Source organism: Macaca nemestrina, chromosome 6, assembly GCF_043159975.1.
Source record: "Macaca nemestrina isolate mMacNem1 chromosome 6, mMacNem.hap1, whole genome shotgun sequence".
Classification (NCBI taxonomy): domain Eukaryota; kingdom Metazoa; phylum Chordata; class Mammalia; order Primates; family Cercopithecidae; genus Macaca; species Macaca nemestrina.
The window spans coordinates 48,116,058-48,138,807 of record NC_092130.1 but is presented as its reverse complement, the minus strand read 5'-3'; the positions used below and the strand labels follow the sequence as shown (position 1 = coordinate 48,138,807).

The 22,750-nt window shown below is 46.5% G+C and overlaps 1 protein-coding gene across 1 annotated transcript in view; it reads left to right on the top strand.

The window, feature by feature from the left end:
- Positions 1 to 22,750, top strand: part of LOC105467181 (solute carrier family 22 member 4) — a 49,831-nt gene that overhangs the window by 3,772 nt on the left and 23,309 nt on the right. The window contains exons 2-3 of the mRNA XM_011716650.3: positions 14,251 to 14,354; positions 15,701 to 15,855. Coding sequence (XP_011714952.1) covers positions 14,251 to 14,354; positions 15,701 to 15,855 — 259 coding nt within the window. The remainder of the gene's footprint in view (positions 1 to 14,250; positions 14,355 to 15,700; positions 15,856 to 22,750) is intronic.

The following is a 22,750-nucleotide window of genomic DNA, read 5'->3' as shown; positions in this document are numbered from 1 at the left end:
ATGTCTATGGTAGCATTATTCACAATAGTCAAAAGGTGAAAGCAACCCAAGTGTCCTTCCACAGACAAATGGATAAACGTAATGTGGTATATGCACACAAAGGACAATTATTCAGCTTTAAAAAGGAAGGAAATTCTGATACATGCTACAACATGGATGAACCTTGAGGAGACTACACTTAGTGAAATAAGCCAGTCACAAGACAAACTATTGTCTGATTTCACTTCAAGAACAGTCACACTCACAGAAACAGAAAGTAAATGGTGGTTGCCAGGGACTGGAAGAAGGAAGGAGTAGGGAGTTGTTTCATGGGTATAGAGTTTCAGTTTTGTAAGATGAAAATAGTGTTGGAGATTGATTGCACAACAGTGTGAACGCTTCTGAACTGTACACTTAAAAATGGCTAAGATGGTATATTGTATATTTTGTGTACTTTATCTCAGTTTTCAAAACGGGGATAATAAGAGAAGCCGCCTTATCTGAGTTGTTGGGAGGACTCAGTGAGAGAATGCCCCACGCCCCATCTGGCGGTAAGCCAGCACAGAGTGTGGCACCAGCAAATGGGCTTCCTAGGTGGGTGGCAAGGAGTGGTAAGGGCAGGACCTCAGCACCCTCTTTGCCTTCTGCACTAGCTGGGCACAGTGGGCACGGAGGGAGCTGTTCTAAAGTCCAGGTTGTGGCCTCTGTAACAGGTGATGGGACTTGCTGGAGGCCGAGCCCCTCTCCCCACAGTGGCAGTTCCAAGGCTCAGAGAACAGAACACAAGTCCAAACCCATACTGACTTGGCCAGTGCCAGTGGACAGGGCCAAGCCCAGGGCCCCTGAGCAGGTTCTCTGCATCCCAATTGGCACAACACAGGTAGTGGGACTGTCCTCAGATTGTGTCTCTGCCTTCCACCGCCGTGCCAGGATCTCCCAATGGGCATATCCTTAGGGACAGACAAGTCTGCCTGAACTGCCCCCCAACACCTCTTCACAGGAGGACAGGGTTAGCCAGGAACCAAGGATGGCATGCTCTGCTGTAGAAATGCCTTTCATAGTATGCCAGGAGGTAGCAATAAGGTGTCTGAGTTGGGGTTTGCATGAGTGCATTCGTCTGTGTGTGTGCATGTGTATAAGGTAGTTTCCTTCTTCAGGGGTTGATTGTGAAGTCCAAATTTTTCATCCTGTGCAGTTACTAAGAGTCAAATTATTATTATTATTATTATTTTTTTTTTAGATGAGTTTCGTTCTTGTTGCCCACGGTGGAGGAGTGCAATGGTGCCGTCTTGGCTCACTGCAACCTTTGCCTCCCGGGTTCAAGCAATTCTCCTGCCTCAGCCTCCCAAGTAGCTGGGATTACAGGGGCCCACCACCATGCCCAGCTAGTTCTTTGTTTGTTTGTTTGTTTGATTGATTGATTTTGTATTTTTAGTAGAGATGGGGTTTCACCATGTTGGCCAGGCTGGTCTCTAACTCCTGACCTAAGGCGATCCACCCACCTTGGCCTCCCAAAGTGCTGGGATTACAGGCGTGAGCCACCGCACCTGGCCATTATTTTTTAGCTTTATTTTGAAATAACTTTAGATTTAGAGAGAAGTTTGAAAATAGTACAGAGATTTCATATATACCCTTTATCCAGCTTGGTCTGATGTTAACAATTTAAATACACATTATGCATTTATCCAAACCAGGAAATGAACATTGGTTATAATAGTAATAACTGGACTACAGACTTTGTTTGAATTTCACCAGTTTTTCTACTACTGCCCTTTTTCTATTGTAGGATCCCATCCAAAATCCCATGTTGTATTTAGTTGTCATGTCCCAGTCTCCAATCTGTGACTGTTCCTCAGTCTTTCCTTATCTTTCATGATCTTGACATTTTTCTGAGTATTTTGATGAATGCTCCTCAGTTTGGGTTGGCATGATTTTTCTCACAATTAGATTCGTTATGCACTTTTTGGTAATGATACCATAGAAGTGATGCATTCTCTGGGCATCGTGCCAGTGGGTACATGATGCTGATGTGTCTTATTACTGGTGCTGTTAACCTTGATCATTTGTCAAGTTGGTGTCTACGGAATTTCTCTGCTGTAAAGGTACTATTTTTTCCTCTGTCACTAATAAATATCTTAAGGGAGGTACTTCGAGATTATACAAAATCCTGTGTCTCCTCAAATTTCTATCCACTGATTTTAGCATTCATCACTAGGCCTTGACTGAAACAACTATTACTGCAGTTTGCCTAGTGATGATTTTGCATTTTCTGATTCCTTCAACATTTATTAACTGAAACTCTTCCAAAAAGAAGAGCTTCCCCTCCACGTCTATTTATTAATGTATGCAGTTGTTAACTTATATCAGTACAGGTTCATACATACTTATTTTATTTCATCAGTTACAAACTAATGCTATCGGTCTTTATTTTGTTGCTCCAGTTATTCTAGCTCAAACCAAGTTTTTTTCACTTTAAGGATAAAGAATGTAGATATCCAGGGTAAGGGCCTTTGTCTGTCTCTGGAGTCAGGGCTAGAGGCGTCTGTGTTTGCCCCTGCGGGAGGAGTGCCAGTCATAGCTCGTTGCTAAGTTTTCCATTGGGCAGCAGTTGAGCAGGAACACAAGCAGGGACTGGTGCGACCTGGGTTGGGACTGAAGCTTCTGTTGGGGAAGGAGGGGCCCCAAGCAACCCAGAGTGTCTGATGCTGGGGTCCTCATCCCTGAGACCTACTGCAAGGGTCAGATCTCAGTCTCCATGGGCATGGCCCTTCATATATAGCCCTCAGGGCCAAGACCTCAGAGAGAAGAGGCCCTGCATGTGAGGAAGCCCAGCAGCCTCCTGCCCTGAGGCTAAAGGAGCAGGAAGGGCAACAAATGCCCTGCTCTGGAGAGGGCCTAAGTTCATCTGCAGGGCCACAGGGCAAGCAGCAGAGGTAATCCTGGCTGGTAGCCAGGGGCTAAGCATGGGCTGGCCTTTGCCTCAGGCATGTCCTCTTCTTCCATGGAACATCATTAGGATATTGACCTTCCCATCAGCCCATGGGCTAGGAAAACTGAGGCAGTCACCTCTAAGCTGGATACCACTTCTGCCAGGTCTTGTGCTCCAGAGGCCCTGGGGGAACCTTGTATATTAAGGACCAGCCTTCTTTGCAGGCCACCAGTGATCTAAGATGGGGCTGCTGCCACACCGTAGAGCCTCCTGTCCTCTTCAGCAGCTGGGCTGCATCCTATAGGAGCCCATGAGTGGAGCTGCTGGTAGCCCACTGGTAGTGGAGCTATGGAGCCTCCAGCAAAGGGCCTGGACCTCTGGTGGCACTAGCCTTGTGCTTTCCTGGGAACTGGGGTCAGGGCCTGAACAGCAGTAGGACTTACTGATTCCCCACCTATAGCCCAGAGGCGAGCCAGGTTATGTGGGGAAGATAGGGCCTCTTCCCCTGCTAACAGGGAGCTTCTGGGAGGCATTGAGAGCAGCAAGCAAGGGAATATGAAACAGACTAACCCTCACGTGTGGCTGCCACTATGTAGGACTTCACTTAGCCACTTAGCGGCTCTCAAGGATGCACCTCCCTTGGGGTCTTGGTAGGCCCGGACAAAAGGGGAAAACCTTTCGTGATAGGCAGGTTTGTGGAGTTTGTTTCTACCAGGCCTGCAGGCTGCCCTGGGACATTGCTTGCGGTCGTGGAGACTGTCAAGATAGCCTGAATATTAACCAAGTTAATCATCCAAGTCCATACTTGGAACTGTCCTCTGGCAGATTCCAAAGGGGATAAGGTGTGGGGGCCTCTGGCTCCAGCCAGCCCAGCGAGACTTCTATTTCCAGTCAATGCTTCAGAAAGTAGATCTTGCCAGAGAGCAGATAGAGGAGACTCAGGGGCTTCCCCTTGCTCTGGCCTGAATGTGCTTCCCTGTTTGTTTATCAGCTGCCTCACCCCAAACTGTTTGCCTCTCTGCTGTGTTCCTCTGACAACAGCCACCAGGATCTCAGAATATGCTTTTGTTCAGAGGCTGCTTCACCCACACCTCCTGCCAAGTTTCTGGATAAACAGACTTTGTCCATCCCTCTTGGTGGGCAGCAGAACTCTCAGGCAGAGTCCAAGGTGGCACTTTGACAAAAACAAGGCTTTGGCAGGACTGGTCAGGGGGAGCTGCAGGTACCTTGGGCCTCTAGAAGGACTGTAATTCCTCCCTTATGGCAGGCTGCATTCAATTTAGGTGTTAGGCTAATACAGGTCTGCCTTGTTTTCTAAAGCTGTGTTGTGGTTTTATGCATGTCTCTGGAGTCTAAAAGAAAGGCAAGGATCCCCATTTGGAATGGAGAAGGTGTGGAGAGAATGGACATTCTGGGGAAGGGCTGGAATGACCCACATGCTCTAGCAAGAAGCACAGACAGTCCAAGGCTGGTGGCTCCTCCTCAGCGTTTGCAAGACTGGAGGGCAGGTTCAGGCGGCACCTTCCAGAGCTTCCCCTCAGTGCTTGGTGACTGGCACAGACACGATGCCATTTGCTCATGTTTCCCTAATACAGACTGGTAGAGCGGTGGTGGATCCATTGTCAGGATGCAAGGGGCACAGCCACATCCCTGAGTGACCCATCTCCCTCCCACAGCCCCTCCACTCCCATCCTTATCTTCCCACTCAAACTCACTGGTGGTTCTGCATTGGTTTAGCCTCCAATGATCACAGAACTTGTCAGTGAGGCTTTTACATCTGTAGTAGCTTTTTCTTTACCTCTAATCTAAAGAAAGATACTGAGAATATTTTAAGGTTTAGCAGCCTTCTGTCTTAGTTATTTGTAAGTGAAAATATGAGTAGAAGAATTAGATAAACCACAAAATGGGAGAAAATATTGGCAAATCATATATCTGATAAAGGATTTGTATGTAGAATATAAAAAGAACTCTTACAACTCAGCAATAAAAAAGACAACCTGATTTAAAAATGGATTAAATCATTTGCCCGTTTTGGAGAATAGACACTTTCCCAAAGAAATACAAATCAATCAGCACATGAAAAGATTCTCAGACTTAGAAGATAGCAGTGTGAGGAGCGCCAGCGTCATAGACCAGCTCCCCAGTGAAACAGCCATAGCTGGTGGAAATACACACACACACACACACAGACACACACACACACATTTACAGTCTCTGGAAGTTGTCCTAAGGGCATACATTTATTCAAGAAAGTCGACTATGTCTTGCAAGAACAGTGGAAGTCTATGATATTTGAGTCACAACCCCTTCAGCCCTCCCTTTCCCCTTCCTCCCAGCACAAGAAAAATGGAAGTTCCACCCTAGGTGGGTATGGCCAAGAAAATAGAGTTCTCTCTCCCATCAGCTTCCAATGAAGGGCTACAGCACCCCACTAAGAGGGACAACCAGTGCCCATCCCCCACCCCATCCCTGTATTCTCTTAACTCCAAACCACAGAAGCAAAAATCCTCGTGAGTGCAACCAGAGGATCATAGGTTCCCATCCTCCACCCACCCCCTTCATATAGTAGAGACTCTAATCCAGGTGCCACAAGTTGAGAATATTAGAGCCTTGATTGCCCTTATCCCAGGTCATTCATAGGGCAGAGGTTCAACACCAAGCTCCCACTTCCACTCAGTGTCCTACTCATAACGTAGGGTTGTCATTCTGAGATAAACGGGCCACTTTCCCTTCCTACTTCTCTACAACAGAAACTCAGAGATTTTGCCCAGAAGGGAGAGCTACTCCAAAAGAACAGAGTTCTAAAGCTGTCCCCACAGGAACGAACTTTATTTGAAATAGAGTGTGTGAAAGGACAGCCTAAGATTGCTCTCAAGAACAATGGAGAATTTAGTGGTAAGCAACTAAGAGGATTCTGGTAACTCCATTAGAGCAATAAGTGAACCCATAATGCAGCTAATTTACCAGGAAAAAACAGAAAACAAACAAACAAAACGAGAAAGAGACCGCTAAGAGCAGCCCTCCAAACCTTATAGACTTGCCTCAAAAACTACCACTGTAAAGGGGCTTGACGTCAATTGGATTAGACTGTGGGGACAATATATGCCCCCCAGGGCATTATTGAAATGAATAAGGCAATTGGCTAGCAATTAGTGAAGCTAACAGCTGGGTGTGATACCAGCAGAGACAGACAGCTTAACAGAAAGATCAGGCCAGGCTGGGTGGCTCACTGACTCACGCCTGTAATCCTAGCACTTTGGGAGGCCAAGGCAGGTGGATCATCTGAGGCCAGAGTTCGAGACCAGCCTGGCTAACACGGGGAAACCCCATCTCTACTAAAAATACAAAAATTAGCTGGGTGTGGTGGCAGGTGCCTGTAATCCCAGCTACTCAGGAGGCCGAGGCAGGAGAATTGCTTGAACCCAGGAGGTGGAAGTTGCAGTGAACCGATATCATGCCACTATACTCTAGCTTGGGCAGTAGAGTGTGACTTCATCTCAGAAAAAAAAAAAAGAAGAAGAAAGATCAGGGAAATAGGGGTGGAAGAATGTGACAGTACCTAATTTCTACAAGATATTATTTAAAATGTCCAGTTTTTAACAAAAAAAATACAAGATATGCAGAGAAACAGAAAAATATGACCTATACATGGGGGGAAAATGTGGGCAACAGTAACTGCCCGAGAGGGTCCACATGTCAGATTTTAACAGACTTTAAAGCAACCATTATAAATATGTTCAAAGAATGAAAGGAAGTCATGCTTTTAAAAGTATGATGATAATATTGCATCAAATAGAGAATAGCAATAAAGAGAGAAAAATTACATTTATATTTTCAAAGCTGAGACAGACATGATGGCATGTGCCTATAGTCCCAGTTACTCAGGAGGCTGAGGTAGGAGGATTGCTTAAGCCCAGGAGTTCAACCCCAGCCTGGGCAACAGAAAGAGACCTTGTCTCTTAAACAAACAAACAAACAAAAGAACTGAATAGAAATTCTGGAGTAAAAATGTACAATAATTGAAATTAAAAAGTAACTCAAGGGCCTTAATAGAAGATTTGAACAGGCAAAAGAAAGAATCAGCAAACTTGAAGACAGAGGATTGAAAATTATACAATCCAAAAAACAGAGGAAAAGGGAATGAAGAAAATGTATAGAGTCTCAGAGAAATGAGGAACACCATTAAATATAGCAATATATGCATAATAGAAATACTAAGAGAGGAGAGAGAGAGAAAAGGGCAGAAAAAAATGCTCAAAGAAATAATGACTGAAAACTTCCCAAATTTCGTGGAAAACATTAATCTACACATTTCAGAAGCTCAACAAACTCCAAATAGAATAATCACAAAGAGATCCACACCCTGATACATCATGGTAAAACTGCTCAAAAAAAAAAAAAAAAAAAAAAGACAAAAACAAAGGGAAAATTTTGAAAGCAGCAAATATTTGACTAGGTACATACAAGAGAACTCCAGAAAGATCAACGTTTGACTTCTCATCAGAAACAATAAAGGACAGAAGGCAGTGGAGTGGCATATTCTAAGTGCTGAAGGAAAAAGAAACTATCAACCAAGAATCATGCATCCAACAAAACTGTCTTTCAAAAATGAGATAAAAAAATTCAAAAACACACAAAACTTGAGAGAATTGTTTCTAGCAGTGATGTCTTACAAGAAATATTAAAGGAGGCACTTCAGGAATAAATTTAACCAAAAATTTGCAAAATGTATACTTTAAAAACTGTAAAATGTCATTGAAAGAAATTCCAGAAGCCCTTAAAAAGTGGGAAAGCGGCCAGGCGTGGTGGCTCACGCCTGTAATCCCAGCACTTTGGGAGGCCGAGACGGGCGGATCACGAAGTCAGGAGATCGAGACCATCCTGGCTAACATGGTGAAACCCGTCTCTACTAAAAAATACAAAAAATTAGCCGGGCGTGGTGGCGGGTGCCTGTAGTTCCAGCTACTCGGGAGGCTGAGGCAGGAGAATGGCATGAACCTGGGAGGTGGAGTTTGCAGTGAACTGAGATCGTGCCACTGCACTCCAGCCTGGGCCACGGAGCAAGACTCCATCTCCAAAAAAAAAAACAAAAACCGTGGAAAAGCATCCCATGTTCTGTTCATGGAGCAGAAGACTGATTGTTAGTATGGCAGTGCTCTCCAAATTGATCAATAGAGTCAATGCAAAAGATGTTCATTAGTAATTAGAGAAATGCAATCAAAACCACAATGAGATACCTCTTTACACCCACTATGATGACGAAAATTAAAGACATACAATAACAAATACTGGTAGGAACGTGGAGAAATTGAAACCCTCATTCATTGCTATTGGGATTGTAAAATGGTGTAGCCACTTTGGAAAGCAGATTAGGAGTTCTGCAAAAGGTTAAGTATATACTTACCATATGACCCAACAATTTCACTGCTATGTATATACACCAAAGCAATGAAAATATGTACACACAAAAAGTTGTATGTGAATGTTCACAGCAGCATTATTCATAGTAGCCAAAAAGTGGAAACAACCCAAATACTTATCAACTGATGAATGGATCATTGAAAATGTGGTAGACCCAAACCGTGAAATAACTATATGTGTGTGTGTGTGTGTGTGTGTGTGTGTATATATATATATATATATATATATATATAGTTGTTGTTGTTGAGACAGAGTCTTGCTCTGTTGCCTAGGCTGGAGTGCAGTGGTGTGATCTCAGCTCACTGCAACTTCTACCTCCTGGGCTCAAGCAACTCTCCTGCCTCAGCCTCCCAAGTAGCTAGGATCACAGGCACATGCCACCGTGCCCAGCTAATTTTTGCATTTTTAGTAGAGACAGGGTTTCACCATGTTACCCAGGCTGGTCTTGAACTCCTGACCTCAGGTGATTCACCCACCTTGGCCTCCCAAAGTGCTGGGATTGCAGGTGTGATCCACCGCACCCAGCCCAAACCATGGAATATTATTAAACCATAAAAAGTAATGAAGTACTGATACACTGCACAATGACACAGATGGACTTAGAAAAGAAGCTAAGTAAAAGAAGCCAGTCACAAAAGACTATATATTGTATGATTCCATTTATATGAAATGTCCAGAATAGGCAAATTCATAGAGACAGAAAGTAGATTAGTGGTTTCCAGGGGCTAGAGGAAGAAGAGAATGAGGAGTGACTGCTAACAGGTATGGGTTTTCTTTCAAGGGTGATGAAAATTCTAAAATCAGATCATTGCCGATGGTTGCACAAGTCTGTGAATATACTAAAAATGACTGAATTGTATACTTTATAAGAGTAAATGTTATGGTGTATAAATTATATCTCAATAAAGTTGTTACAAAAAAGTAATTAACTAACCAGGTTTTTTTTTTTTTTTTTTTCCTTTGTTTTGTTTTTTCAGATGGTCAAGGAATTCCCAGCTTTAAGTCAAAATCAAGTGACAAAGATAGAACTGGGGTAGATGTGTAGTTCATTATTAACTACTACTTCTTACTTTTCTCTGGAATAAAGGATAACTATGAGAGGATACTATAGAAATCAATTTTTATTCTTAAAAGGACCATTGCTAATTTTTCACTTACAGTCATCTCTGGGATTGAATTCCATTCATAAAATCCCTTTTACAAGAGCTTTTCTAGCTTTTAGTAATGGGCTGGAATAATTTTTATTTCTTCGAATTTCTTTCTCTTAGTCAGATTTAAGTGTAACCTGCTTTGCTTATTCACCCATGTGTTCCAAGTCATGATTTTGCTCAGGACAAATAAAATGCTCTACTAGTATGAGGCTGGTAGAAGGGGAACTACCATTTAATGAGGCCTGTAATGTGTCTGACGCCCCACTGACATTTCCCATCCAATGCACACAGCAAACCCAGGAGCAGGTATTATTGTCATCTTTTTGAAGGTGAAGAAGCAGGCTAATAGAGGTGAATGGATTGCCCAACATCACACAGTCTAAAGTTGCAGACCCCGAGAAAGCCTGTGTTCTTTGCTGAGCACCAGTCCACCTTCCAGCGTTCTCAGTTCTGTGCAGGGCAGATGGGGTTCACTTATCTTTATGGTCCTTTATAGCTCTGGTAAAAACTAAAACTGCCGGACTTCAGCTACTTGGAGAGTTAGTTCAAGGCTGAGGGTGATTTTCCAAGTGCAATGTGTGATACTCCTCAGCCCAAGAACCACATTTTCCAGGCTGATTTTCTATGACTCCTAATTAATTGTTCAATATTCATTCAACAATTTGCTAAGCACCCACCGCGTGCCTAGCACTATGCAAACACAAGTCATGTAAAATATGATTATACAGATTATTCAGGTTTTAGAACTCTGTCCTTCTGCTGGAGGGTGGTGAGGAGGGGGTGCCTCTTTCCTCTGTAGTCAAAGAGCAAGGGTGAAGTGGTCCAGAACAGGGCCCGCTCCACCCAGGGCTGCTGGTCTCATGCATGCACATGTGCACATCTGTCCTGTAAAGTATGCTTGACCTTCAGCTTTGTGAGGGCCGGGACCTTGTCTTTCTTGTGCCCCACACAGAGCCTGGCCTGGAGCAGGTGCTCAATGTCAGTTGAATCAATGATTAAGCTTTTTTTTTTTTTTTAACCAATTCACTAGGAGAACTTGGGCTGGTCGCTTTATTGCTCTGTGCCTTCATTTCCTCATTTGTAAAACGAGGATAAAAAGAGTACCTATCTCACATGGCAACCCTGAGATCCCCTGAGATAATACATGGCACTCAGTGAGCACTCCACACACTGTTATTGTCTTTCCCATTACTCCCTTTACTACACGGAGGCATGGGGGTGGCACATCCCTCTATGCCAAGAGTGACCTCCCATCCCCTTTTACCTTGTCCCCTGGATTTTTGTTTCTTAAATTAGAGCTAAAGGCCACGTGGCCCAGTTACATGGAGCTTACTCTGCTCTGTTGTGAGAAACTTGGTCTGGGACCCTGCTGATGGGACAGACATAGTAACCCTGGGAGGCCCCATCAGAGGGACAGAGAGAGGGGAGGTAAGCTATGTTTCAGAAATGTTAGGGTTTGACTTGAAAGCACAGCCCCAAAGCAATGCCAGCCAGTTGCTCACCAGGACATCCGCCATTAGCCTCTGCGCTGGTCATGTGTATGTATGTGTGTGTGTGCATGTATGTACAAACTTGTGCAGGGACCCACAGGGACAGTTCTGTCCCATCAAGGAAGACACTGTCTCCCACTGGGCCCACCATGTCACTGTTAACCACAGGGAGGTTTTGTGGCGCTGGCTAGTGGGGACCCAAGACATATCCCTCAAATCTGAAGGGCCCAGGGGCAAGCAGGGCCTGGTTTCCAAGAAAAGCCCTTTCTAAAGGGCCCCTCTTAGGACTGGCAGCTGATTTACTGGACTCTAGCCCTTTGCTCCAGGTAGAACTTCGTCTGCCAATCCTGTGTCCTAATACCAGGCCCCTCACAGCTTTCCAAAAAGACACTTTCGGCACCATAACTTCCCAAAGGAGAGCCCTGCCCTAGAGTCAACCATGGGCAGCCATGCAGTCTAGCTGCCTTCCCCTGCTGGTTGTAAGCAGGGTCTCCAAAGGCAGATAGCACCCTGCATGGGCTTGGGGCAAATGGCCACTGCGTGTGCATGGCTCTTCCTGTGCTGCATGATGCTAACAGGGCTTCTTGGGCCCCTCTTCAGGGAGGGAATGGGATTGAAAGCCATCAGTGCAGAGCCTACAGGAAGGAGAATGATGGGAGCTGGCCCTCACCTCACCCCTCTTCCCAGTGTCCCCATTCAGAACTCCTGCCTCTGCTTCATTTCCTGGAGAACGGGTTTGACCCCCTACCAGGGCCAGCTTCATGGGCATGCAACTGTGCAGTCACACAGAGCCCCACACTTGGTTTCAGTGCTTTGCCATTGCTGTATTGAAATTCTCAATAATTTTTGACCAAGGAGTTCTGCATTTTCAGTTTGCCCTGGACCTTGCAAATTAAGTAGTCAGTTCCCAGTCCCACCCTTTGCTCATGCAATGCCTGGCTCCACATCTAACAGCCCTCCTTTCCTTTCTGTCTCTAAATCCTATCTATCCTGCCCTAAGGCAAAGTCCAGACAGAGAAATATTTGAAAAACTACAAAGGAGAGCACATTATATTTGAAAGAGCTTTTCTGCTTAACTGCAGATGGAATGATGATGGTTGGCATGTTAATACCTCTACCAATCTTGACTTCTTCTTGGCTCTGTCCAAGGCTAAAGGCTGTGATGGAGGCCTTCTACTCCTAGTCCTGGGTAATTGTCTCCTGGTGTCACATTCTTTGAAGAAGTGTAGGGCATCATATTTAATAAGCTCATTTTGTCCTGCCTTAGAGAGTACAGGTCCAAGCAGGACACTGGTACAAGATTGGGTTCTGAGGCCTAAAGAGGTATCTATCATGCTGATTTACTTGCTGTGACTTCAGACAAATCCCATTCTCACAGTCTCAGTTTAATCTTCTGCAAAATGGGTCACACCACATCATGAGGCTTTGGGGCCTCAACTGCTCATCTCTCTAAGTCAGAAGCAGATCCCAAGCTTTTAAATGAAACTTTGGACAGTTATTTTTGGAGGTAGATGGCCACGAATGCAGGCACACGTCTTGTTTACCACTTCTGGTCTATGCACTGGCAGAACACATTAATCTGGCTATACAGTTTTAGAGGATTCATTTCCCTTTATCCTGAAGCCCATGCAGGAGCCCCAGGTGAGGCAATCCTACTCTGGGTACAGTCTCAGATTTATCCTTGGATTGTGCCTGAATGGCAGAGTGCTGAGTTCCTGGCCCAACTTATTTTTCTTCTGCAGAGCTGTGTTGGGCATTGCCCGTGGCCAGCATTGTGAGCCCTGTGAGAGGCGGCCTCATGAATCCCGCTATTGTCTCTAGGACAGGGCTATTCTCGAGGACGTTATCCTCAGCATCACAGAGTGGTTCCTTTGTGGAAGAAGTACATAGGAGAGACTTCTTTCGGATCTCAGTATCCTTTACAACTGTGCTTCTGCGAATAAGTGAACTACTTCAGATACTGTAACCCTTCTGAGAACTGAGCTGCTGGGATACACAGAGCCAGTTTTGGAGCCCCGTCTGGCAAGCAGGCAGGCCCGTGGACAGGATAGTCTAGGGTCAGTCTTACCCCAGTCTTGGTTTTTACAACTTCCCCCCTCTTTATTTTCCATTTGCCCCAATTCCCTTAGCTTTTTGTTTTACATTTTTCTCTTGTATGTGTCTTTATAAACACCTCTGTCTGCTGCAGAATGAGGTGTGATATAAATATGTGAGTTTGTGCTTAAATCCACACTTTCAAGGGAGTTATGAGGATTCAGAAGGAATTGTTTGGGGAACGCTATAAAAGCAGCCCCACCCAAGATGGAACTAGGGCTGGCTGGGAGGCAGGGGTCTTTCCTCCAGACTGGATCATCTTGCCACACACAGCAGCCCCCAGAACCCAAGCCCGGAGTGCTCATTGGCATCTGTTTATTTATTTATTTGTTATTAATAAATGAAAGGTCACTAAACACACTTTGAAATGTTTGTCACCTCCCTTGATTTTGCTTAATTGACTTAAGTCAAACTGAAACTCTGACTGAAACTCTCATTTTGTAGATGCACTGGCAGGGACTTGTTAGGGCAGCGGCAGCCCACAGGCCCTAGGGAATGGGAGGGACCATACTTCTGGAAAGGCCGGATGGGAAGGAGGGTGTAGGGATGTAGGAGGGGAGCCAGGGAGCCCTGGAGAGGAGTAAGTAGGCCCCAGAATGATGGGGCCCTGAATTAGGTCACAAGCTTGCCCTAGGCGTGAGTGGACCAGGGACCATATGATTTTTTGGAGGGGTCTGCTCAGAAAATAAAGTCACAGAGCTCCTGGAACCACTTGCACTTTTCAACAAAGGAAAAGAAATTTTACTCCTGGACTAAGTGGCCGTGCCCTCTGCCCTGCCCTTTGGGCTTTTCAAACACCTCCCCTCTGCACTAGGCTGGCTTCTGAAGATGCAGTGCCACCTTTACTTTGGACTGCCTCACAGCTGAGGGGTCACCAGTCACAGCCATGGCCTCAGCTGGCTTCTTGCTATGTAACACGAGCAGAGTAGGAGCATCACCCTCCCTTTCCGAAGAGGATCCTGAGTTTCAGGGAGGGCAGTGACCTGCCCCATGTTGCTCACCCCAGTCCTGGCACAGGCCAGTCAAACCCAGGGCTGCAAGGCCTATGCCCTTTGCACGAAGGCAATATCCTGGCACAGGGGAGGAGAGTATGCCTGGCAGCCGTGCTAACATTCCTTCGGAGCTGGGCTGGGGTTGAGGTCTGCCTTGGGGCTGGGCTCACACTTCATGCTGTCTTCCTTGGCAGTGGAATCTGGTGTGTGAGGACAACTGGAAGGTGCCCCTCACCACCTCCCTGTTCTTCGTAGGAGTGCTCCTCGGCTCCTTCCTTTCCGGGCAACTGTCAGACAGGTAAGGACGTGGGAGGGGAGGAAGGTGGGATGGTGCCCCTTGTCAATCACTGCCTATCTTGGGGCTGGACTGAATTCAGGATATTTCTACCCAGAGAAAGGGAGGACCCTCAGGCCACTGATTCAGTGATAGGAGTAGCCCGATGTCTCCTATTCACCCTGCCCTCAGTCCCCTTCACCTGGACACACTTTTGTTCCATTCCCTCAGCCTCATACTCCCAGGGCTTTGGCCAGTGGTGAGGAGGGGCCACTGACCCCACTGGAAAGTGGGGTCCTCATACCACAGACTCCTTGACAAAACATGACGCTGCCATCACCACTGCCCTCCCTGCTCCACCACCACCTCAGGGGCAGGGGTGGATGGCACAGGATCTGTCTGCAAACAGCCAGCAGCCAGACAGTGAGCCCCAATTGTGCACACACTGCTGCTATGGCTTGGACCCTGTCTGGACACTGAGACCACAGAGCTGACGCTGGCTCTAGGCCTCATAGAGCTTACAGGCCTGAGGAGGCAACATCACAGCCCCGGGAGACAGTGTTCCACAGGCCCCTGGATGTGCTGTGGTGACCAGTGCAGGAAGTTGGGGGTGCTAAATAGCAGTGTTGGGGAAAGCTTCCCAGCCCAAGCCAACAGCCAAAGACCTGAGTTTGGAAAATGGGGCAGGAAAAGCTGTTTTGCTCACACCTGTGCTCCATTCTACCCACTGATCACTACCAGAATGTGAAGGTAACACTTAAACCAACTTCAGTGTCACTGAAAGACATTGCTGAAAGCTACACCTTCCCACAGAGCAGTGGTTTGCAATTTTGGTTGCGTGCTACTCATCTGGGAAACTCCAAAATCCTGATACCCAAACTGTATCCTAAAATCTTGGGAGGTGGGGTGCTGGCATCAGTAATTTTTTCAAGCTCTCCAGGTGATTTCAAGTGCAGCCAAGGTTAAAAACCACTTGCAGAGTGACTCTTAGTTCTGGATTTACAGAATTTTCATGTTGCTGATTCAAGAAATATCTGCAATCTGTGCTATACCCACTTTCCAGAAATGTGCTGGTAGCGTCTATCTGTGGCTCCTTCTAAAGAGCGTATTTCCACATGGTCCTTGCGTATGCTGCTCCATGCTTTTGAGGCATGGTGACTCCACAGGAAGCTGAGAATCTCAAAAGCTATCTCCTGAGCAGACAGATGCCTGAGACCTCACCAAGGAGGAAGATGGGAGGGTGTGACAGGGAAAAAAGTCTGCCAGAGTCCTGAAAAAACACTAAGTCTGCATTGATGCCTGACTCAGGGCTTGCAACACACCTTGGCAACCTATACATCTCATGTTTTTGGTTATACTGCATTCTCTAGGTTTGGCAGGAAGAACGTTCTCTTCGCAACCATGGCTGTACAGACTGGCTTCAGCTTCCTGCAGATTTTCTCCATCAGCTGGGAGATGTTCACTGTGTTATTTCTCATCGTGGGCATGGGCCAGATCTCCAACTATGTGGTAGCCTTCATACTAGGTAGGAATGGCTTCTGGGACACGGGGTACTTCCCTCCAACCCTCTGAAAGGCCCAGAAAGAGGAAGTCATTGGGCCATTGGGCTGTGCTTCCAAAGCCTTTGGATATATGTGTGTTGGGAGGGAGCTCTTGGAGAAAGTCAGGGGCAAGGCAGGCACTCACAGGGAGCCACCTCTGTGCTGAGCCCTGAAATATGGTGAGGAAGAGCTGGAGCCATTAAGAACCAGCTGCACAACAGCTGAGACACATTCTCAGGAGCACAGGGCTTAAGAGAGGCACAGAGGAGGACATTTTAGGGGAAGGGCAGCCTGAGGATGTCTTTGATCTGAGTTGTATAGGCTTGAGACTTCTTCCTGGTTGCCTGTGAAGGGACTTAGGGTAGTCACTGTGGCCAGTACATAGGTGGAGAGGCTTATGCTGACAGGGGGAGTTCAGTGCCAGCCCGCCATCACTGGGCCGATCTGGCCTCGCCCTAAGTCAGAGCCCACCCCAGAGTCTATCAGCTAAGCACAGGACAAGCCTCCCTGCACTGATAGTAGCCCCATCTGCTGTCAGGCTGCATGAGGAAGACTCATCAGCTACAAGGTCATGAGGAGGTCCCTGGGGCCCTCAGCAGCTTTTCCTGGGAGGGAGTTAGGTGAGCTCCAGGCAAGTTGATGAGGGTCATCCACAGGAGTGAGAGAGTGTGTTCTCTGAGCCCAGCGAATGGGCAAATGAGAGAAGCAGAGGTGAGGGGTATCTCTGGGATAGTAGACACCAGTTCCCATCATCTCTAGGGTGATAATATATTCTAGGTGGCTCAGTACCATCCCAATTTGTCCCTATTGTCACAGCATCATTATTAATACTCCTTTAATAGAAGTCTAATGATTCTTCTTGCCTCAAAAGTCCGAATCTGGTTAGGTAACTCTGATTGCTTCTTAAGAGTCTGAAGGACTCATTGGCTTTGGAGATGCTGTGCTGTCTTAACTGATGGTGTGTATACCTTCTGTCAAGTTGCCAGGATGGAAATATTCCAACTCTACTCCCTTAATTATTTGCAAAGAGCCCCGTGCCATGGGCTCAGCCTCAGTGTCTGCAGAGGGGAGGAGGGAGGAGAGAAGGTGGGAAGAACATGCTGGAGCCACATGGTCCCAGCAGATAGCACACTCTTCAGCAGGCCCCAGCGGGAGGAGGCTGCTCCCCTTCCTGCAGGGGGAAGGAGCGGGGTAAGATTTTCTTGAAGATCTTTTGTGTAGAGGGCACAGGGAGCTTCAGGCCAGTGTTGTTGGAAACTGGAGGTTGGAGGATCTTAGGACAGAAATTACAACCTCCTAGTCCCCAGTGGCTCCAAGAACACAAGGCAAAGCCTATTGTCTTCATGTTCAAAGTCCCCAGAATCCATCTTCCGTGTGATGATCCTCTCTAAGCCTGAAAAACCCAACATGTGGCTCTGCTTGGGCCAGACACATACCAAAAACCAAACAGGCCTCCCCAAAACAGAAGACTGTGACCAGCAGGCCGATATCCCAGGAGGACCTGAAGGACCATCTAGAACAAAAGGGCAGAGAGTCACGGTGAAGCCAGAGAAGCTCTCTCCGTGGGAATGGGAACAAGGTGGGATTTGTGCCAGGTGGTGGCATCCCCGGTTCTATAGAATGGGCAGCATTGAGATCTGCCTTTTCGGTGGCACACTGTGCTTCTGGGGCCTCCAAGCCTCCCCTATGTGAGTGGGTGAGGCAGGGAGAGCATACCCCAGGTTTCCTACAGGAAAGGGCTGCCCCCTGGCTCTGACACTATCATCTACTCTCCTCCCAGCTCCCCATGCAGCGTGTGGTCCCACATGCAGGGCGAAGAAGGGTAAGAGGGCCAAGGGGAAAGTAAGGCCATGGAAGATCAGTCAAGCCAGCAGTCAGTACGTAAGACCCTGGGTGCAGCAGCCTCGCTATCAGCCGGGATCCAGGCCTCTGAGGGCTTGCTATCAGCCTGGGGCCAGGCCTGTTGTAGGGTGCTATGGGAGCCTCTCCGGGGATAGTTTTACTCCATTGTGCTCTGCAAGAAATTGCTGGCTTTTGTGTCCTGGTATGAGACTCACTGTGTTGGGTTCTCAGGTCTGAAAGTTTAAGTGTCCCCAAAAACCAGCCTGCTCTGGAATGGCTGGACACCTCAGTCAGCGCCTGGGGTTGGGGGACACAGTACAAAGACAAAGTGGCTGCTAGCTTCCCTACAGTGCAGCAGCGCTCTCTGGTGTTTCTGGGATAAAATAGCTTAATTCCAGGTTGTATTTGACTAAAATAAACCAAAGGGTGTGGTCTGGGTTGAGGAGTTTGGTAAGTGCCTTCGCTTCCGCCCTCTGGCCCTAAGGAAGGGTTGGCAAAACCCTGCATGATAATTTCACATTAACTTGGGAAGCCAAATTCCTCCCACTGTCAAAGCAGTGCAGAAATGAGTCCTTGTTTTGTGCTGCTTTTTAAAAATGATCAAGGCTGCCAGAGTCATAGCTAGAAAAGAGAAAGACAGAACAGTGCTACCCAACACAGCATAAAGCAGACATGCCTGGACGTGATGGTGTTGCCGGAATGATGCTGGTTTAGGCGGAAATGACCACTCGGGACCAAGGACACTAACCTACCCACACTGCAGCTCCCCTCACAATCTCCTACTGTTGCCCAGAAATAATGCCCTCCACCTGTCAATGGCCTTCTGGGTAGAATACCATCAGTAGCCTCTCTTATCCCCCATAACTATCTGCTTAAACACAAAAAGTTAATTACCTCCTGTCCTGACTGATTCATTAATTCAGTATTTTTCAGTACTTCTAACATCAACCTCCCATGTGACATGTCTTTGGGCATGCTGAACCATTTAAAGCTTTGCTTCCTCTGATGTCTAGAGGTTCCTCCTTTTGATAGGTGTGTGAGTGATGGCATCTTCCTTTACAACTCTGGCTACCAGGAAGCTCGGGCAAATTTGAAATGTAACTACATCAATGATGCAGCTTTTATCAGCCATATATATATTTTTTTACTGTTTTTAAATTGAAAAGTTGAAATATAATTTTGTCTTAGCCTGTTTGGGATGCCATAACAAAATCCTGTAGACTGGGTGGTTTAAACAACCGAAATTTATTTCCCACAGCTGTGGAGGGTAGAAGTCCAAGATCAAAGTGCCAGCAGGGTTAGTGTCTGGTGAGGGTTCTCCTGTTGGGTTGCAGATGGCTGCCTTCTCTCTAAGTCTTTCTTCTGCGCAAGTGCTCAGAGAGAGGGAAAGCAAGAGAGAGCAAGCCATAGAGAGCTCACTCTCTGGTGTCTCTTCTTGTAAGGACACTAATCCTATATCCTATCAGGTCAGGGGATCAATGTATGAATAATGGAGGGACACAAACATTCAGTCCATGACAGATTTGCATACCATGATATTCACACTTTTAAAGTGTATAATTCAGTGTTTTTTAGTATATTCACAACGTTGTACAGCCAGCAACACTATCTAACTCCTCATCACCCTGAAAAGAAACCCTATACGAATTAGCAGTCATTTCCCTCTTCCTCATGCCCCTGGCAACCACTAATTTACATTCTGCCTTTAATGGATTTCCCTATTCCGCACATTTGATATAAACAGAATCATATATTATGTGGCCTTTGTGACTGAATTCACTTGTTTTCAAGGTTGATCCATGTTGTAGCATGAATTAGTATTCCACTGGATGAAGACAACACATTTTGGTCATCCATTCATCAGTCATTGAACATCTGGGTGTTTCTACTTTGGGGCTGTTACGAATAATGCTATGAACATTGGAGAATAAGTATTTTTGTGGATACGTGTTTTTTGTTTTTTTGTTTTTTTGTTTTTTTGAGGCGGAGTCTTGCTCTGTTGCCCAGGCTGGATTGCAGTGGCCGGATCTCAGCTCACTGCAACTCTGCCTCCCAGGTTCACGCCATTCTCCTGCCTCAGCCTCCCGAGGAGCTGGGATTACAGGCGCCCGCCACCTCGCCCGGCTAATTTATTTTGTATTTTTAGTAGAGACGGGGTTTCACCGTGTTAGCCAGGATGGTCTTGATCTCCTGACCTCATGATCCGCCCGTCTCGGCCTCCCAAAGTGCTGGGATTACAGGCTTGAGCCACCGCGCCCGGCCTAGTGGATATATGTTTTCAATTCTCTTGGGTATAAGGTAGGACCTCTGCTAGGCCCTATGCTGATTCTATATTTAACCTTTTGAGGAACTGCCAAACTGTTTTCAAAATAGCTGCATATTTTTATTCTTTTCAGCAAGGCACAACTTTTTACTTTTCTTTATATCTTACTTTAATGTTACCATTATTTTATTGTATTTAAATTTGAAGTTGCCTCAAAATTTCCAAGGGATGAGCTGGCATATAAATCCATGAACATGATGCAGAAATTTGCTGGCATACCTTATTTGCATTGCACCATGAGAGGGAAGAACTGGGGGGACCCAGGGAAGAGCAAGAACTCACGCCTGTCTATTCACAAGGAGCTCACTGCCTGGTTGTGCCTCTGCAGCCAATGCAGCTGTCACTGTGGACATGGGGACGTGGGTCAAGGGAGTGGGGCACATATTACTGGGTATACACAGCGATAGGAAATGTTACTTTTGACTACAGTGATTGGTGTAGAGAGAGGGGAAGCCCTGAGCAGGCGAACATCTGTTAAGCCTTGAAGAGGGGTTCTACTGTCTTCACTGGGTCTTTTTGCATCAAAGGCATTGTACTTTCCATCATTCCTCTGACATGCAGCACATTTCAACTGCTCGACCAGGATAAAGAATAATTATTACTGAGCACCTGCCACATGCCAGACACCCTCCTAGGCACTTTACATACATGGTCTCAGTCTTCATAATAATATCTCCACGAAGGAGGGTTTATCACAGTCACTCTAGTAGCAACTTAGCATCAAGGAACCCAGGCTCTCCCCTTGCCAGATGGAGGACACTCCTAGCCTAGGGTTCCTGGCTCTTACCTCATATCCTGGCAGCTGCACTACAGTCTCATTTCTTGAGCTGGGGTCTACTTAGAGCCTATGTTGGTCATTTATGAAGATGCATGTCCTGCCTCTGTGTGGAATGGGCCCGGCAGTTCCTGGGGCAGGTACTGCTCTACATGGAAGGGAGCCTGGCCCTCTCTAAGTCACCCCCTCTTGGAGAGAGTGCTCAGATTCAGATGGGTGTGACAGGTGGTAGGCAATACTCCTAAGGCTATCCTGGCCCTCATCCTAGCCAGGTCATGTCCCTTTGGCTTAGATGTCAATGTTTCACTCCCAGGAGAAACTCAGAGGCCCAGCCAGACCAAGACCAACCAGGCTTTGCCCTAGAAGCAAAGCAGACAGAAGAGGCAGACAGAGCACAGGGGACCAGGACAGGGATCCCCAGTCAGCACAGCAGGAGTCACCACTGTCATCTGTTTCACTGCCACATGGAAAGCTCGTGGCAGCGGCAGGCCATGAAAGATCTGTGTAATCAGGCTTCTCTCCTAGCATTCCTCAGAGGGGGCTGGCTGGCCTCCAGTGACAAGCCCAGGAGGGGAAAATGCAACTCTACTTCTGAAAGGGGGATAAGGTGGGTGGATCACCTGAGGTCAGGAGTTCAAGACCAGCCTGGCCAATATGGCAAAACCCCATCTCTACTAAAAATACAAAAATTAGCCAGGCATGGTGGCAAGCACCTGTAGTCCCAGCTACTTGGGAGGCTGAGGCAGGAAAATCGCTTGAACCCAGGAGGCAGAGGTTATAGCGAGCTGAGATTGCGCCACTGCACTCTGGCCTAGGCGACAGAGCACAAGTCTATCTCAAAAAAAAAAAAAAAAAGAAAGAAAGAAAAAAAAGAAAATTGTAAAAGTGAAATCAGGATATGGCCTTACCCATCTCCCCTCATGTCTCTATTGGAATCTCAGTTGAAGAACTGCGTTATAAGGCCAAGTCATGCCCCCAGTAATTTTTTTTTTTTTTTTTTTTTTTTTTTTTTTTTTTGGAAGGTAGACCAGTATCCATAGAGCAAATAAGGCTTGAATCCTGGTATACCACTTATTATATGCATGAATTTAGGCAACTGGCTTTAACTCTGAAGTCTCAGCTAATTATGTGTAAAGTAGGAGGAACATTAGTTTTTATTTTTGTTTTTGTTTGAGATGGAGTTTTGCTCTTGTTGCCCAGGCTGGAGTGCAGTGGCATGATCTCAGCTCACTGCAACCTCTGCCTCCTGGGTTCAAGTGATTATCCTGTCTCAGCCTCCCGAGTAGCTGGGATTACAGGCCCATGCCACCATGCCTGGCTAATTTTTGTTTACTTAGGAGAGACGGGTTTCATCGTATTGGTCAGGCTGGTTTCGAACTCCTGACCTCAGGTGATCTGCCTACCTCGGCCTCCCAAAGTGCTGGGATTACAGGCATAAGCCACTGTGCCTTGCCTGGAATATTAGTTTTTATATACCTGGTGTGAAGGGTCAAAGAGATAATATATGTAAACACTTAGCCTGGAACCTGTCTCAAAGTATCTACTCAAAAAAATGCTAGCTGTGAAGATGGTGATCCTGTTTAAGGAAAGGTGACTGCCTAAAAGTCAGAGAGCAGAAAGTAGGGCTAAAAAGGAATTGTTTCAATTTGTACCATCCATGCTGTCCACAGGAAGGCAAAGAGGGAGACCCATAAAGTCTCTGTCCCCAACACGCACTCTGCAAAGTTATATAACTGTTCTGGTCTGAGACTCACGCTTAGAGAGGGAAATTATCCAGGAACCCAGTAGTGTAACTTCTCTTTTCTTAACAAGGTCATGAAGGTAGGATAAAGCTCCTCTGGCCTCACAATTCTGCAAGATTCTCACTTGATCCTGCACACTCTCTCTTTTCCAAAATCAAACCCTCTGCTGCTTCACTTCTGAATCTCTGCTTAGGAAT